This window comes from Ranitomeya variabilis, chromosome 1 (genome assembly GCF_051348905.1).
Source record: "Ranitomeya variabilis isolate aRanVar5 chromosome 1, aRanVar5.hap1, whole genome shotgun sequence".
NCBI lineage: Eukaryota > Metazoa > Chordata > Amphibia > Anura > Dendrobatidae > Ranitomeya > Ranitomeya variabilis.
In genome coordinates this window covers 751,632,512-751,649,408 of record NC_135232.1, presented here as the reverse complement: position 1 = coordinate 751,649,408, position 16,897 = coordinate 751,632,512, and the positions used below count along the sequence as shown (strand labels likewise).

The 16,897-nt window shown below is 43.2% G+C and overlaps 1 protein-coding gene across 5 annotated transcripts in view; it reads left to right on the top strand.

The window, feature by feature from the left end:
• Positions 1-16,367, top strand: part of LOC143782753 (survival motor neuron protein 1-like) — a 77,703-nt gene extending 61,336 nt beyond the window's left edge. For all 5 annotated transcript variants that reach the window (XM_077270606.1, XM_077270581.1, XM_077270598.1 and 2 more), the window contains one exon: positions 16,293-16,367. In XM_077270606.1, the coding sequence (XP_077126721.1) occupies positions 16,293-16,358 (66 nt within the window). In that variant the 3' untranslated portion in view covers positions 16,359-16,367. The remainder of the gene's footprint in view (positions 1-16,292) is intronic.
• The last annotated feature ends 530 nt before the right edge of the window (positions 16,368-16,897 follow it).

Here is a 16,897-nt window from a genome sequence, read left to right as displayed (position 1 = left end):
CAGACCCCGGCTCCAGGTAAGCACCGGAGGATGAGGAGCAGCAGCGACGGCGGCGGCAAGTTCTGACAACTGTGTGAGGGGGCAGCAGGGAGGGCAGCGGATGTGTGTCACTGTACGGGGGCAACTGTGTGTGAGGGGCAATTACCTATATGTGACTGTACGGGGGCAACTGTGTGTGTGGGGCAATTACCTATATGTGACTGTACGGGGGCAACTGTGTGTGAGGGGCAATTACCTATATGTGACTGTACGGGGGCAACTGTGTGTGAGGGGCAATTACCTATATGTGACTGTACGGGGGCAACTGTGTGTGAGGGGCAATTACCTATATGTGACTGTATGGGGGCAACTGTGTGAGGGGCAATTACCTATATGTGACTGTACGGGGGCAACTGTGTGTGAGGGGCAATTACCTATATGTGACTGTACGGGGGCAACTGTGTGTGTGAGGGGCAATTACCTATATGTGACTGTACGGAGGCAACTGTGTGTGAGGGGCAATTACCTATATGTGACTGTACGGGGCAACTGTGTGTGTGAGGGGCAATTACCTATATGTGACTGTACGGAGGCAACTGTGTATGAGGGGCAATTACCTATATGTGACTGTACGGGGCAACTGTGTGTGTGAGGGGCAATTACCTATATGTGACTGTACGGGGGCAACTGTGTGTGAGGGGCAATTACCTATATGTGACTGTACGGGGGCAACTGTGTGTGAGGGGCAATTACCTATATGTGACTGTATGGGGGCAACTGTGTGTGAGGGGCAATTACCTATATGTGACTGTACGGGGCAACTGTGTGTGTGAGGGGCAATTACCTATATGTGACTGTACGGGGGCAACTGTGTGTGTGAGGGCCCAGGGGCAATTACCTATATGTGAGGACAGAGGAGCTGTGTGTGACTTTAGTTCCGCCTTCTGCTGTCCCCGGCGGGAGAGAACGGCTGCACAGCGTGTGACATGATTACACCACACGTCCCCGCTCGTGCCCCGCCGCTCTCTTCCTGGCACTGAAGAGCAGAGCAGAGGTGGACCTGAGGAGCCAACTGTTACTCAGCCAAGCAAAGCGTGAGTAATAACCACCTCACATGGCCTCCACTATGCTGGTGGTCGCCCCGGGGGGGGGGGGGGTTGTTGTGCAGCTTGCTTTTTTGCAGTGTGCGTGTGTGTGTGTGTGGGGGGGGGGGGGTTGGGGTGCAGCCTTATTTTTTGGTGTGTGTGGGGGGGGGGTTGGGGTGCAGCCTTATTTTTTGCAGTGTGTGTGTGGGGGGGGCGGGGGGGGGTTGGGGTGCTGCTTTATTTTGCAAACGTATTATGTGTGGGGGGGGCGGGGGGTTGGGGTGCAGCTTTATTTTGGAAACGTATTATGTGTGTGGGGGGGGGGCGGGGTGGGGTTGGGGTGCAGCTTTATTTTGGAAACGCATTATGTGTTGCCGCAAGCAAGGGGCCCATCCGCAAGCATGGTCGCTGTGACTGGGTCCGGACACTGTGGCTGGGCACCATTGCTGTGACCCTTTTGCTGTGGGGCCCATTGTGTGGCTGGGCCCTGTTGCTGTGGCTGGGCACTGTGCTTGTGGTGGGGCCTAGCCACAGCAATGGGGCCCAGCAGCAAGCACGGGGCCCAACAGCAGCAATGGGGCCCAGCCACAAAAAAAGGGGACCAGCCGCAAGAAAAGGGCCCAGCGACAGCAATGGGGCCCAGCCACAAGCACGGTCACTGTGACTGGGTCCGGACACTGTGGCTGGGCACCATTGCTGTGACCCTTTTGCTGTGGGGCCCATTGTGTGGCTGGGCACTGTGCTTGTGGCAAAAATAAAAAAAAAGGACACACCATGGATGCGGGCGGGCGGCACTGGGCCCCCCCAAGCCACGGGCCTGGGTGCTTCCGCATCCGTCGCATCTATGGTGTGTACGCCACTGCATATGGCTCTAGGAACACAAAAGGGTGTTTAGCCTGATTTTCAGGCGTCCTATGGGTCTACCATGTAACATACTACTATGTCCAGGGCAGAAGGGGCTAAAATAGCCCTATGGTGCCTAACCTAACCATGGCAACCGGGGGGGCAATTGGGGGTTAGGTGCATTGCTCAGGAGCCACCCTACTCTCACTTCCTCCCGCTCCTCTCTGCTAAATGTATTCATCCATCCTTCTCCTTCTCCTTCTCCCCCTCCCACTCTTCCCAGACTTTGTGCAGTGTACAGTGGCTTACTTGTTTCTAGTTACTTATCACCTGCTCACCTCTGCCACCTTAGGTTTAAATGAGCAGATAGATGGTTATAGTAGCATGTGGACTGCACTAATAAGACTTTTGGTCCACACCTAACCTTTTCAGGGAAGAATAACATTTGTCAGGCAAGATGAGCCCTAAGAAAGCATCTGGTGCACAGAACAGAAAGCGAAAGGCCTTAGCAGAACAGGCAAATCAAAAGCAAGCAGGGTCTTTAAAAAGACTGTTCGAAAAATCTTCTGAACATGGTGGCACCAATGTACCGAGCACTGCTGAGGAATCAACATCAGATATTCCACAGCAAGAATGTGAAATAAGGAGTGGTATGGATACAATCCCATTGGAGCCAGGGGAACCATCAACGTCATTGAAAATTAGGATCAGCGAAGTTGACCAAGAGTCTACCATAGCAGACGTTTATGAGGTTGCAGTAGAACAAGATCAGTCTACCACACCAGCCCTCACATCAGAAGGGGATAACACATGCCAGCATGTGGAGGGCATTGATGAGGCTGAAAGCAGTGAAATTTCTGCAATCATTGACTCAGATCCTGCACTTTGGCCTACATTAAATTCTTCATCAATTGATCTAATCGTAGAAGCAGGCCCTGTGCAACTTAAAAATATAGAATTTAAGAGAGATGAGAGGAATCGACATTTTTCAGAGGACTTTTACTCTAGAATTTTGGACAATGGCGTGAAACGAGCAAGAAAGTGGTTGGTGTTCTCCAAAAGTTTGAACAAAGTATTTTGCTTTTGTTGCAAACTGTTTGATAGAAGATCCCGTACGGCACTTGCATTGGATGGATCACAGGATTGGAGCCATATGAGTCAGATGTTAAAGGCCCATGAAACTTCCATTAACCATTACTCAGCAGAAACAAAGTGGATAGAAGTTCAGCTTCGCATGAAAAACAAAAAAACTATTGACCATCAGTTACAGAGCAGAATACAGAAAGAGCAGCAGCACTGGAGAAACGTACTGGAAAGACTCATGCGTATTACTCAGTTGTTGGCTGAACGGAACTTGGCATTTCGAGGATCTTCTGATCGTCTATACACCGCAAATAATGGAAATTTTCTTGCTATAGTACAGTTATTAGGAAATTATGACTTTGTAATGGCAGAACATCTGCGACGAGTCAAGTCAAAGGAGACATCTGACCACTACTGTAGTAAAACTATTCAAAATGAAATAATTAATTTGATGGCCAAAAAGGTTATTAGTGAAATTCTTGAAAGATGCAAAAAGGCAAAGTATTATTCCTTAATTCTTGATTGTACAACTGATCTAGCCCATCAAGAGCAGATGTCTTTTACCATCCGTTTTATTGATGTTAAACTTGGGTTATGCCAGATCAGGGAACATTTTCTTGGATATGTTGCTGTAACAGACACAACTGGTAGAGGATTATCAGATATTATTCTTAATTTCCTAATTAGCAAAGAGCTAGATATTGATGACTGTCGTGGCCAGGGCTATGACAATGGTGCCAATATGGCAGGCAAAAATAATGGTGTTCAAGCCAACATACTAAAAAAAAATCCAAGGGCGTTTTTTGTACCATGTGGATGCCACAGCCTCAATTTAGTGGTTGGAGATGCAGCAGAATCTAACATAGATTCTATAACCCTGTTTGGAATTATTCAGCGTGTATATACTATTTTTGCTGGGTCAGCCAAGAGATGGAAGGTTTTGACAGACCATGTATCAGGTCTTACTGTAAAACCTCTATGTACCACAAGATGGGAATGCCGGATAAACTGCCTCAAACCACTGATCCAAAATCTAGCAGGTATACAGGAGGCATTATTTGCCCTTTCTGAAGACAGCAGTACAGAGCCAAAAACAAAACATGATGCTCTAGAGTTGTCCCAACATATCCTTAATTTTAAATTCATGGTGTCCTTAATTGTGTGGTATGACATATTATTTCAAATCAATATTGTGAGCAAAGCTTTGCAAAACCAGACCGCCAACCTCATCACAGCAGCAGACATGATTGAAAAAACCCATGATTTTCTTAAGAAATTCAGGGAGAATGGTTTTGAAGGCTCTTTCCAAAGAGCAAAGAATATAGCAGAGGAAAATGGTGTGGACCCCATATTTAAGAGTACCTCACGTGTTAGAATTAAAAAACCCACTTTTAGCTATGAAGGACGGGATGAACCAATTGTGGATGCAAAGCAGAAATTTAAGGTTGAGTTCTTCAATGTGTTGGTGGATACTGCTTTAAATTCAATGGAGGAGCGTTTCCAGCAACTCAGTATTCATAATAAAAAATGGGGCTTTTTGTACGATATAAAGAGCCATGAATCACGGGAAGACTTGTTGGCACATAGTGTAGAACTGCAGAAGTCTCTGACTTATGGCAATAAGTCTGACATAAATGGTGCTGAACTTTCTGATGAACTCTGGCACATTCGGAATGTGCTCCCTGATGATGTTGAGACTCCGCTGCAGATACTTGGTTTCCTCACCAAAAATGAGTTTACAGAGCACTTTCCACAAACCTGGACTGCACTTCAGATTCTGTGCACCATCCCGATTTCTGTGGCCTCAGGAGAGCGCAGTTTTTCAAAACTTAAGCTCATTAAGACATATTTAAGGTCCACTATGACAGAGAGCAGGTTATCCTCACTTGCAGTCTTGTCAATTGAAAATGATGTGTTGGCATCTCTAGACTTAAATGAAACTATTGATGAGTTTGCCAAAGTAAAAGCACGGAAAGTTGCTTTTTAAATCAGTTTATGTAGCACGTTATTATGTTCTTGTTGTTGCTGGATTACAGTATAGTGCACTTTATTTTTATTTTTTTGTCTTGAAGGTTGAAAATTGTGCACATATTTAATGACAGTTTTTCTCATGTATGTTGCATATTTATTATATTATTTATATTTGATATTTTAAGATATTTTATTTAGTATTAAGGTGGATCAAAAGTCATAGAATGACTCTTGGTCCGCATGGCACCCGACCTGCTGCCACCCGTCCGGAACTCTTCTCCATGCTGGCCATCATCTCTGCACTCCGATTGGCTGTCAGCGTTGGGCTGACAGCCAATCAGAGTGCAGGGCGGTGTTTGGCCTTGCAGGCCGCCGCTCTGCACTCTGATTGGCTGTCAGCCCATATGGCTTTGGACCAAGCGTCATTTTTTCCTTTTGGTCCGCTTTAAAGCACTTTATAATTCCCGTTATTGCAATATTAGTGTTTCTTCAAGTGTTTTGCAGGGAAACACAAGTTTTCTAAGTAAACGTGTTGTTGTGAATATTAAAGAGTTATTGTTTTCTTTCAAAGTTTGGAGGGGGGGGGGCGCCGTCCTGCAGTCTCGCACAGGGCGCCTTTTGGGCTAAGTCCGGCCCTGACTGCACCACACCTTCCAACTTCCCCTGTTTGCAGCTTCTCCGCAACAAGGCGCAGGCTGGAAGTGACCTACATCTTGCTGGAGATGTCGGCGGAGCAGTGAAGATGACAGCTCTTCTGCTCCTGGCCCGTGCTGCTCAGACACAAATTGTATTCGCGTCTGACAGAGGAGAGAGCGTCGGCTGGGTGCAGGGCTCAGAGAGGGGTGAGCGTTGTCAGTGACTGACACTGCTCCCCTGTGTGCCCACACCCTGGCCGTCACTCTGCTGAATATCTGCGGCCACAGGAAGATGTCGAACAACCACAGAAATTCAGCTTTATTTTTTGAAAGTGCACCACCCTCAGGTAGGCAGGAGGTAGCGCCATAGACAGGTGCCTACACTGCCTACCCCTCATCCTGGCCAAAGTCTGTAGGTACAGCATCTTGCTTCTCATTAGCCATAATTGCAATTTGTAGCTATTAGGTGTGTAACAATTAATTTGCAAGCTGAATGATTCGGAGTGAAGTTTGCTGGTGCACATGTTGGAGAAACAATGGGAAAGATAATATCGCAATGCTGGCTCTACAAAACAAGAAATCAATCAATTTGACAGCTTCAAGATGCTCCATGAATTGAATGATTCTCTTCCTTGAAAATAAGTGTAACATGAAGATCTGCTGTATAAGTTCCTATAGCACATGTGGCAAATTCCTACAGCGAACATGGTAGCTTTTACTTACCACTAGGGTTGAGCGACTTTGGCTTTTTTAGGGTCGAGTCATGTTTCGCGAAACCCGACTTTTTGAAAAGTCGAGTCGGGCGAAATCGGCCGATTACTGTGAAAAGTCGAGGATCGGCCGGAACACGAAACCCTATGCACGTCAATGGGGATTATTATTATTTTTTTTTTCTCTCTCTCTCTGAAAAAATGGCGCTAAACGCGTCATACGAAACGCGACTTTGGCACCAAGATCGCGTACCGCATGGCCGACCCCACACAGGGATCGGGTCGGGTTTCATGAGACGCCGACTTTGCCAAAAGTCGGCGACTTATGAAAATGAACGATCCGTTTCGCTCAACCCTACTTACCACTATTTCAGCTTTGTTTGCATTTACTATTCATAGTGAGTAATGAGTGAGTAGTGAGTAATGCAGTGTTGTCAAGACGTGATCCTATCACAAAAGTCTTATTTAACATCTCAGGATGTCATAGAATTAGTCATTATTACTATGCTTCTGTGATGTTACTAATGCCGGAGTCACACTAAATGTATGAAAAATCTGTTTGAGTCTCCCTGCCGAGAGTCGCACAAGTGTAATGCGAGTGTCATGGGAGTACAATCTGATTTTTCAGAACTAGCATCCGATTTACATCTGAATTTACATCTGAATGCAGTGCTATTGCTATCCGATTTTAACATGAGCTTTTACATACAGCAATTCTCTGTCAATTACACATTGTTTTCAAAGGAAATATTCATGAAAATAAACACACATACAGTATATGTGTGCTAGCTCAAAAGGGTGCTTCAAGTCAGTACTGAGCAAAGGGTCTGAATACTTATGACCATGTGATATTTCAGTTTTTCTTTTTTATTAAATTACTACATTTCTGTTTTTTCCAGTCAAGATGGGGTGCAGAGTGTACATTAATGAGAAAAAAATGAACTTTTTTTGAATTTACCAAATGGCTGCAATGAAACAAAGAGTGAAAAATCTAAAAGGGTATGAATACTTTCCATACCCACTGTGTGAATATATATAAATATATATAAATATATATATATATATATATAAAAATATATGTATACAGTATATATACATATATATATAATAGATATAATAAAAGCCGACAATTCATGTGCTGCGTACAGCATAATCACAGTGTGACAGGTTGGATTAGATAGAACAGATTTATACACATACAGGGTGGGCCATTTATATCGATACACCTAAATAAAATGGGAATGGTTGGTGATATCAACTTCCTGTTTGTGGCACATTAGTATATGGGAACTTTTCAAGATGGGTGGTGACCATGGTGGCCATTTTGAACTTGGCCATTTTGGATCCAATTTTATTTTTTCCAATGGGAAGAGGGTCATGTGACACATCAAATTTATTGAGAATTTCACAAGAAAAACAATGGTGTCCTTGGTTTTAACATAACTTTATTTTTTCATGAGTTATTTGCAAGTTTATGGCCACTTATAAAATGTGTTCAAAGTGCTGCCGATTGTATTGGATTGCCAATGCAACCCTCTTCTCCCACTCTTGACACACTGATAGCAACACCACAGAAGAAATGCTAGCACAGGCTTCCAGTATCCATTGTTTCAGATGCTGCACATCTTGTATGTTCACAGCATAGACAATTGCCTTCAGATGACCCCAAAGCTAAAAGTCTAAGGGGGTCAGATCAGGAGATCTTGCTGGCAATTCAACTCGCCCATGACAACCAATCCACTTTCCAGGAAACTGTTCATGTAGGAATGCTCGGACCTGACACCCAAGATGGTGCAGCTGTGGGGGCTGACACCCTGCTGCGGGGGCTCTGCTGACATTTTGTGGTGGACTCAGCACTGAGATCTCATCTCCCGAGATCTTGATGCAGAGATCTCCATCTGCGCATGCGCCGCCCCCAGCATCCATTTTCCTGGAGTCCACCGCATAGGAAACCATGGAACTGCGGGGGCTCTGGCCTTTCTCAAAATGTTGGCAGAGCCCCCGCAGCGGACACCACCCGCAGCATCGGTTACCCGCAGCGGCGTGCCGCACATCCAGACACACCCTCATCCCAGCCTGCGGCCTGCAGCAACGCTCCACTCTTGCCTCCTCCAGCAGCATCCCTGGGACTCCGCTTCACCGCAGCCACCACCAGTGGTAAAGCAATAATACACATGGATTATAAGAAGCACCACCATTTTATTAGAATTTTTTTTTCCTATTTTTCTCCTCAAAATTTGGGGTGCGTCTTATAATCCGGAGTGTCTTATAATCCAACAAATATGGTAGATAGATAAAATAGAAAATCGGAACAGCACTCTTTATACTAAATATGATGGGTGCAGGGCTTCCCATGCAAATATATCCGCCATTTGCAAAAATAAAAGTAAGCAGAGCTCCAATAGTTACCAAAAACAAATTGAGCTTTAATGACAGAAAAAGCCACAATGGTCACAGAAATATCGTGAATCTGGCAAAAGTAATACTAAATTAAAATTATATGAAAATAAACAAATGAAAGTCAGACATTGCTTTTCAACCATGCTTCCACAGAATTTTTGAAAAAAATATAAAACTCATGAAATATGCCTGGAGAGAAATGAAATGAAACTTAATATTTTGTTGCGCAATCACTGCAATCAAACGATTCCTGTAACTGTCAATGAGACTTCTGCACCTCTCGACAGGTATTTTGACCCACTCCTCAAGAGCAAACTGCTCCAGTTGTGTTGTATTTGAAGGTTGCCTTTTCCAGGCGGCATGTTTCAGCTCTTTCCAAAGATGCTCAATAGGATTTAGGTCAGGGCTCATAGAAGGCCACTTCACAATAGTCCAATGTTTTCCTCTTAGCCATTCTTGGGTGTTTTTAGCTGTGTGTTTTGGGTCATTATCCTGTAGCAAGACCCATGACCTGCGACTGAGACCAAGCTTTCTGATACTGGGCAACACATATCTCTCTAGCATCCCTTGATAGTTTTGAGATTTCATTGTTGTCTTGCCAAGTATTCAAAGGGGTTGGATTCAGCTTTAAAGAAGGCGATTCATCTATATATATAATTGTCTAAGGGTTTTTCCGTCTGTCTGTCTGTCTGTCTGTCCTGGAAATCCCGCGTCTCAGCGACGGGCGTAGCATGGCGACGATGATGTCATAATGGAAATCCCGCATCTCTGATTGGTCGAGGCCTGGCGGCCTCGACCAATCAGCGAAGGGCACAGTATCGACGTAGATGTCCTAATGGTTGCCATGGCGACGATGATGTCATAAAGGTTGCCTCGACCAATCAGCGACGGGCACAGTCTGCCGCGAATCACATACTACGGGGACATGCATATTCTAGAATACCCGATGCTTTAGAATCGGGCCACAATCTAGTTTTATTATAATAATTAAATGATTACAGAAAATAGGAAATCGTGTTGTATTGTGTACACTTTTGCATAATGTAAATCACAAAGGTAAAGTACTTACATTGCATACTACACAGGAAAAACTTCAACAGGAGTAGCACATCATCTGTCTGGGAACATCAGCTGTGAGAAGCAGAACAGCGAAGACAGAGAAATTCCTGGGATCCACACTGTGGCATCACGGGCATCCCCTTTTTAGTCCACAAGTTAACAGGGTTTCTGTCTTAGCTGAAGTCTCCCCCAACTTATAGCTTATATCTTGTTTAGAAATAAATGCTTGCGTAACCAAGTATTACACGAGCCCTACCAAGTTCTATTTGTCCAATATAGTACGAGCCCTACCAAGCTCTATTTGTCCGATATAGTATCCCTCTGGCTGAGTGGCCAACTCTTCAGACGTCAATCAACATCGGACAAATACATCACCGGATAAAATATGCCAAAGGCTCTCCTGGTAGCAAATGTTTTACCATACTATAAACACAACATTTCTCACTAAACATGGATATCGATACTGTGCAGTAATTGCATGATACTATAAACATACGCTTTCCCACTAAAGATTGATAAAGGAGCTATTCGGTCCAAGTGTTGGGAAAATTACAGAAAATGCAAGGCTAATATAAGCTGAACTGTTACTGTCTAATATCTTAAAGGTTCCTTAAAGACAGGCTACGAATACGGATTCCCGATGGCCATTAACATCTTAGCAAAACCAGGAAAAACCAAAGTAGAAGGAAAGGGAGTTATCACATTTAGTAAACCAAGCAGCAGCCTCAGATAAACCTACCAGACGCCTTCTCATATAACCATTAACTCCTATCCTCCCAGCCATGAAGCATAAGATATCTCTGACGATGTGTGTCAGTCAGGATCCAGATTATATAGGGGATAGGAGTGGCTAAATGTTCTTAGCTGAGAGCCCAGACTCCCAGAGCTCTCAGCATGGCCAAATAACTCCTGTACTGTCAAAAGAAATTTGCACCGTTTAAAAAGAAGGTGAAGTGCTTCTTTTCAGCGCAGGAGTAGGAGCTATCAGATGATGCGGTCTTCTGGCTTCTCTCTGTCGCGGTAACTCCATGACAGAACCCATCCAGATGGGTGGGGGCAACTCGTTATGGAATGCAATCTGTTGTTCAGCGCAAAGGGGGGAGTATGTGTTTACTGTGGTACAAAGGGCCATTTTGTGACAGGTATCACTACTAAAATACTTTTGTCATTTTTGGGCATAAAAGTATTTACATTGATTTTTCTTGCTAAAACGGTACCACAATATAATTTTTTATTGCACAGCAAAGTTTAGATAAAATTTTATGATAAGTCCAAGTATGGTATTAGCAGAGATTTATTAATGGGGTGTGTATTTTGTCCCTTGCATGATGTTGCCCAATCATAAGCTGGAGGTGTAATGCATGGGAAAAAAAGAACATGCAGCCAGAGAAGGTCGTAGCAAGGTTTCTCCTGTGAAACATGTGATGATACTGATCTGCTCTCCTCCATGATCTGATTGCAGGAAGCCAGCGGATTGTTTTGATTTGTGTGCCCAAATGCATTCCACATTTAGCATGTCAACCACTAATAACTTTATTGATAAAATGCCTAGGCATGTAACTGTGTATGTCTGTGTGTCGTGTTCATACTTAATACTGAATAAATCAAGATGTTTTGTTTCTATTTTTTCATTACATTAAGTTTACATTCACACGTTCTTAAACTTGATCAATATTTTATATTAGTGTTTTTAAGGCTACTTTCACACTTCAAGTTTTTGGCGTCAGGCACAATCTGGCGAATTTTGAAAAAAACTGATCCGTTTTTTTTCCGCCGGATCCGTTTTTTCTCATAGAGTTGTATTAGTGCTGGATTGTGCCTGATTGCCACACGTTTCATCCATTTTTTGCCGGATCCGTTCAAAATGATTTTTCCGGCGGACGGCGAAAACGTACAGAGGAACGTTTTTTCTGACTGGCAAAAAAATGCACAGTGACGGTTCCAGCAATAAACGGATGGAACGTGAGGTGAAAAGAGTGGATCCAGCCACCGTTTCTGATATTTTTACATTGAGCATGCCCCGTAGCTTCGTTTTCCATTCTGGAGTCGCTCTCGCTCGCTCTCGCTTGCTCTCGCTCTCTCTCTCTCTCTCTCTCTCTCTCTCTCCAGAAAGTCCAAACTCTATGCCCGGTAAACAAAAATGGATCCAGGAAAAACCAGATCCGGCGCATTAGTTTTTCACAATTTGCATCAGATCCGTTTTTAATTAGCCGGATTGTGCCTAAAGGCAAAAAACTGATGTGTGAAAGTAGCCTAAGCCAAAATCAGGAGTGAAACAATCAGAGGAAAAGTATGATAGAAACACGTCACCACTTTTCTCATCCACTCCTGAGCTCTGCTGAATTACAACAGTATTACAACCATGTCTGGCAGTAAGATGGAAACTGAAGCGGAGAGGAACCTGCAGATGTGTCAGTTATAATTACACACCGCTCTGCAGTGAGATCAGGAGCAGAGAGTGGCCATTACACATCACACTGGTAACCATTACACATCACACTGGTAACCAGGTAAGGACTGGGGCTGAAATTCAGCTCTGGCATTTGAAATCACACAGGCCCATGTTGTCCCCGTCCCCATGAACCAGATGGGATATATTACTAATATTTCCCTGGATGGAGGAAAGGAAGATTTTCTACAAGAGCAATATTTCTAATGATACTCGTGGCCTGCCGGGGTAAGTGACGGAGTCAGCGACTTTGTGCTCCATCACAACTTTTAACAGTATGGGTATCTTGAGAACACCAATTCTGTTAACAACGTAGCAGAAAAGGTGGCCCGTGACCAGACAGGCCCTTCTGGCATTTGCCAGAATTGCCAGATGGCCAGTCCGGCCCTGCTGGTAACCATTACACATCACATTAGTAACTCCCCTTCATGTATAAGCAGCTCTGGGGGCAGAGTTATCTCCAGACACCATCTGCCCCGGAGCCTGGAAGAGGTCACGTATATAAAGTGACAAAAGATGATTTCTCAGCAGCAACAAGGCATCTGATAAGACAAACAGGTATCACTATTTTTCAGCAGTCTATAACCTGTAAAAAAAGTATCCGTTAGTGTCACCTTTTTCCCATAACTTTGTTTATCAATGTTATTTTTCAACATACAACAATTTGATTGGTTTGTGGGATGTGTGTTGACCAAAAACAACAACAATTCTGGCACTTTTATTTTTTTTGCTTACAGTGTTTTCCTTAAGGATTAAATAATGTTATATTTTCATAATATGTTCTCTTGCAAATAAAGAATATGCTTTTTTTTTAACTGTTTAGCATTTATTTCTGGATGGGGAAAAGGAAGGTGATTCAAATCCTTTTTTGTTTGTTTTTTATGTATTTTTAAAAACTATTTTTATTTAATTTTCATTTAGCTTTTTGGTCCACATACTGTATAGGCAACTTGAACCGCAATTCACAGGAATGGGTGTTAGGGGGGAGAGTATTTGATGCCAATTCCATGGTGGGTAGGAGGTTGCGATGGGTGCTGGAAAGGCCGCCCCACCAAGATCGCCACTTAAATCGCACTTAAGTAGTTTAAGGCCGGGATCACACATATGCGAGATACAGCCGAGTCTCGCAGGTGAAAATCCAGCCCTGGCGCCGGCACTCCGGAGCGGAGCGTGCGGCCGCACAGCAACACATGGAGCTGCACACTCCGCTCCGGAGTGCCGGCGCCAGAGCTGGGTTTTCACCTGCGAGACTCGGCCGTATCTCGTGTATGTGTGATCCCGGCCTAACAGCAGTGATCATAGCTAGCGACAGGTGGCTGTATTAGTCAGCCAGGACCTGCCCTGCAGGAAGGATACTCAGCTCCTGAGCTCTCTGCCATGCACTCACACCCTCTCTAGAATGTACTGTTATAACCAGGGGAGGGAATGAGTTAAAACAAAATAAAATGACATCCCCCCCCTTTCTGCTGGCTCTTAGTTAATGCATTATTTTAGGTTTAGAAATCCATGATTATTGATTACGGTTACCATTTGTGTAGGGAGGATAGAAAATTCTATACTTGTATAATCCTCATTTAATTGACATTGTATAGTATAAATGTATTGTATAATCCATATTTACTTTACATGAAAAAATTGGTTGACATTTTATGTGGTTTTGGCATTTCTTTTATACATGCACTTGGGAAAGCAGCTTATATGTAGTATGTTTCCATTGTAGTGTTGTAACTTCAGTATTGAGGAGTGTAATAAAAAAAATACAAGTTTGCTATTGTTGTAATGTAGTGATCTGAAGAATCATTTTGCCAGGGCATGTTTATTATAATATGACCGCTGTAAAAATTAAACCCTAAAAAACAATAGTGGAATGGTAAAATTAATGGTGACATTAAAAATTACAACTCATTGCACAAAAAAACAAGGCTATGTTGATGAAAAAATAAACAGTATGTACTATAGATGTTCCACAAAAATTGGACCTCCTGTATGAAATCTGTGTAGTCCAGACCATATCTGGATGTTTTCCTCATAGCAACCAATGTTGTGAAATGACAACTCATAGGAATAGAACTGCTTGAGAGTTGGTTTACATGTATAGCACATGCAGTATGTCCACACTAAATCTGTGTATACCAAATAGGAATACAGCACAGGTTTACCTGGAAGAGAAATGTTACATAAACAGCACATATCAGCTCAAGCAGTGTAATACAGGGGTCTCAAACTAAAATGGGGGTACAAGGCCACTTAAAAATAGCTCGGGCGCTGGTGGTATTGTTAAATTTAGGCTGGGGTTCACAATGACTTTGGCTATGACAGAAACAAAGTCCACCACACCGCACCCCTGAAATTGATAAGCCAGCACTGTGCCCCCTTAACTATAATTAGTCACTTTCCCCCAGACCAATAAAAATATAAATTCATTAGCCACTGTGCCTTTCCCCAAAAAATGTATTACAAGCCTCTGTTCAGATTCCTATTCCCCCTATTCATTGCAATTCCATGTCCTTTCTCCCCTACCAATGCATTGTAATTCCATATCTTCTTTCCTACTCCCACCCCCATTTCATTACAATTCTATGTCTTCTGTCCCACCCCCAATTAATTACAATTACAGGTTCTCTCTCCCACCCCTAATTCATTATATTTACATGTCCTTTCTCCCACCCACACCCCCAATTCATTGCACTTCTCTCATCTCCCAGTTCATTAAAATTAAATGTCACCTCTTCAACCCCCAATTCATAACAGCTAGATGTGCTTTTTGCCACCCCATACCAATTCTTTACAATTACATGTTATCTCTCAGACACCACTCCTCAATTCATTACTGTTACATGTTCTCCCACCGTCTCCCCTCAGTTCTTTGTAATTTTATGTCCTCTCTCTTACACCCCCAATTCATTACAATTCCATGTTCTTTCTCCTTGCCTACCCTCCTATTTTTTACAATTACATTTCCCCACTGTGTTAAAAGAAATCACCTCTAGAGGCGATCCCCTGTGACAGCGCTTTCATCCTCTTCTGGCTGGGTAACTTATTCTGAATGAAATAGCCGGCATGGTTACACCATTGCACTGTCTGAGTCATGTAGAAATCGCCGTTTTTGGTTTCCTGCATCTACTTTTGCTATTGTGAGCAGTGGAGCTGAAGGAATGCTCTCTGTCCGGTGATGCACACTGCCAATGGTGGTGAAAAAGACTATAATGAGGGCAATCCTGCTCTATTCCTGCGGTGTTGGCACTGGCTCTCCCTGGGGTCACGTGCTCCCAGCGGACAATCAGTGGTCACTTCACTGTCCCATGCTTTGGACATAATTGACATCTGGAGGAAGTGAGAACTCTGGTGGCTGCTCTCTCACTGTGGATGTCTGATTTGTCTGAAGGAAGGGAGAGTGAAGCCAGAACTGATAGGCTGCAGAGATCACGTGACATAACAATGTTATGCAATCCCTGGAAGACCATGTATCAATATCACCGAAATGGTGCCAGCACCGGAGGTGATTATAGTTATTATTTTACTGGACGGAAACATAGGGATTCAGAATGGGGTATCCAAATAGAGGACAACCAATTTAACTTTCAAATTCAAGTTTAATATGGAGAGATATGATGTATTCTGCATAAAAAATGCAAAGTAGATTACATAATATCCAATCTCAGAAAGCTCAGGTTGGTTTACCACACTGGGAATCTGCCAGTGTATAGATGTCCAAGTAATATTTTCCATTTTCTACCTGACTTCCCTAAATTGATAGCCTTGCACTTGTCCTTAAAAAGGAGCCCCTGTGCAGCAAGAAACAATTCCAAGCTAGGAACCCTATTCTTCTAAGAGTTTCATCATAGGTAGAGCCGTCAGGTGAAGATGTCACACTGAACATGTATAGTAAAGGATAAGGTACTATGGGTAAGGTATGGGTATTCTTTACTGTAATGTTCATTTTAAAATCTGTTTGTGTTGTATTTCAAAAGTCATGCAACATGGGTCCTGCACTATGTGTAACAGTTCCTTCCCTCTTAACTATGCTATGGACAGAGCTTTATTAGCATCTAGTAAAGCTAATTTCTTTCCTATGTAGGGTCTAAAACAGGGTCGTGCTGAAGCTTTGAGACCCAACCTTAAAAAAGGCTCCAGAAGAAAATAGCATGATCAGGTAAGGTTTTTTGCTTCCATAAAGGCTTTTTATCTTGGAATGGGTGAATGTATGATGTTTGAATTTTATAGAGTATGATCATTTTTTCTTTTCTCCATGTGTGGAATAAAGATGGAAAGAAGAAAGTCTCTGTTTTCAAATAAATTTAAGAACTAGAGCATCCTGTCCCCGTGATGCAAGGGTGTATACAAAAATATAGTGCAGTACAGGCAAAATGTTAAACACACGAAGCCATATAAGAGCAGAGATTTAAATTTAAAGTATTTCTCATTTCAGGTCAATATTGTATTGAATAAGTCACCGGGTGTGTACTGGAGTAATAATAGTATTCCTAATCACTATGTGATATGCATGAAGCATTTATCACCATTTTTCTGTCTGTACACTCCAGTTGTAATGGTTTTTCTATTTTCTGAGCTCTGCTCTAGAAGGGTCTAATGCTATCTGCTATGATCTCTCACATTGAGAATCAATAAACTTTGTCACCAGCCAACTATACTGAGAACCCCAAAGGTTCTGATCAATGGCTG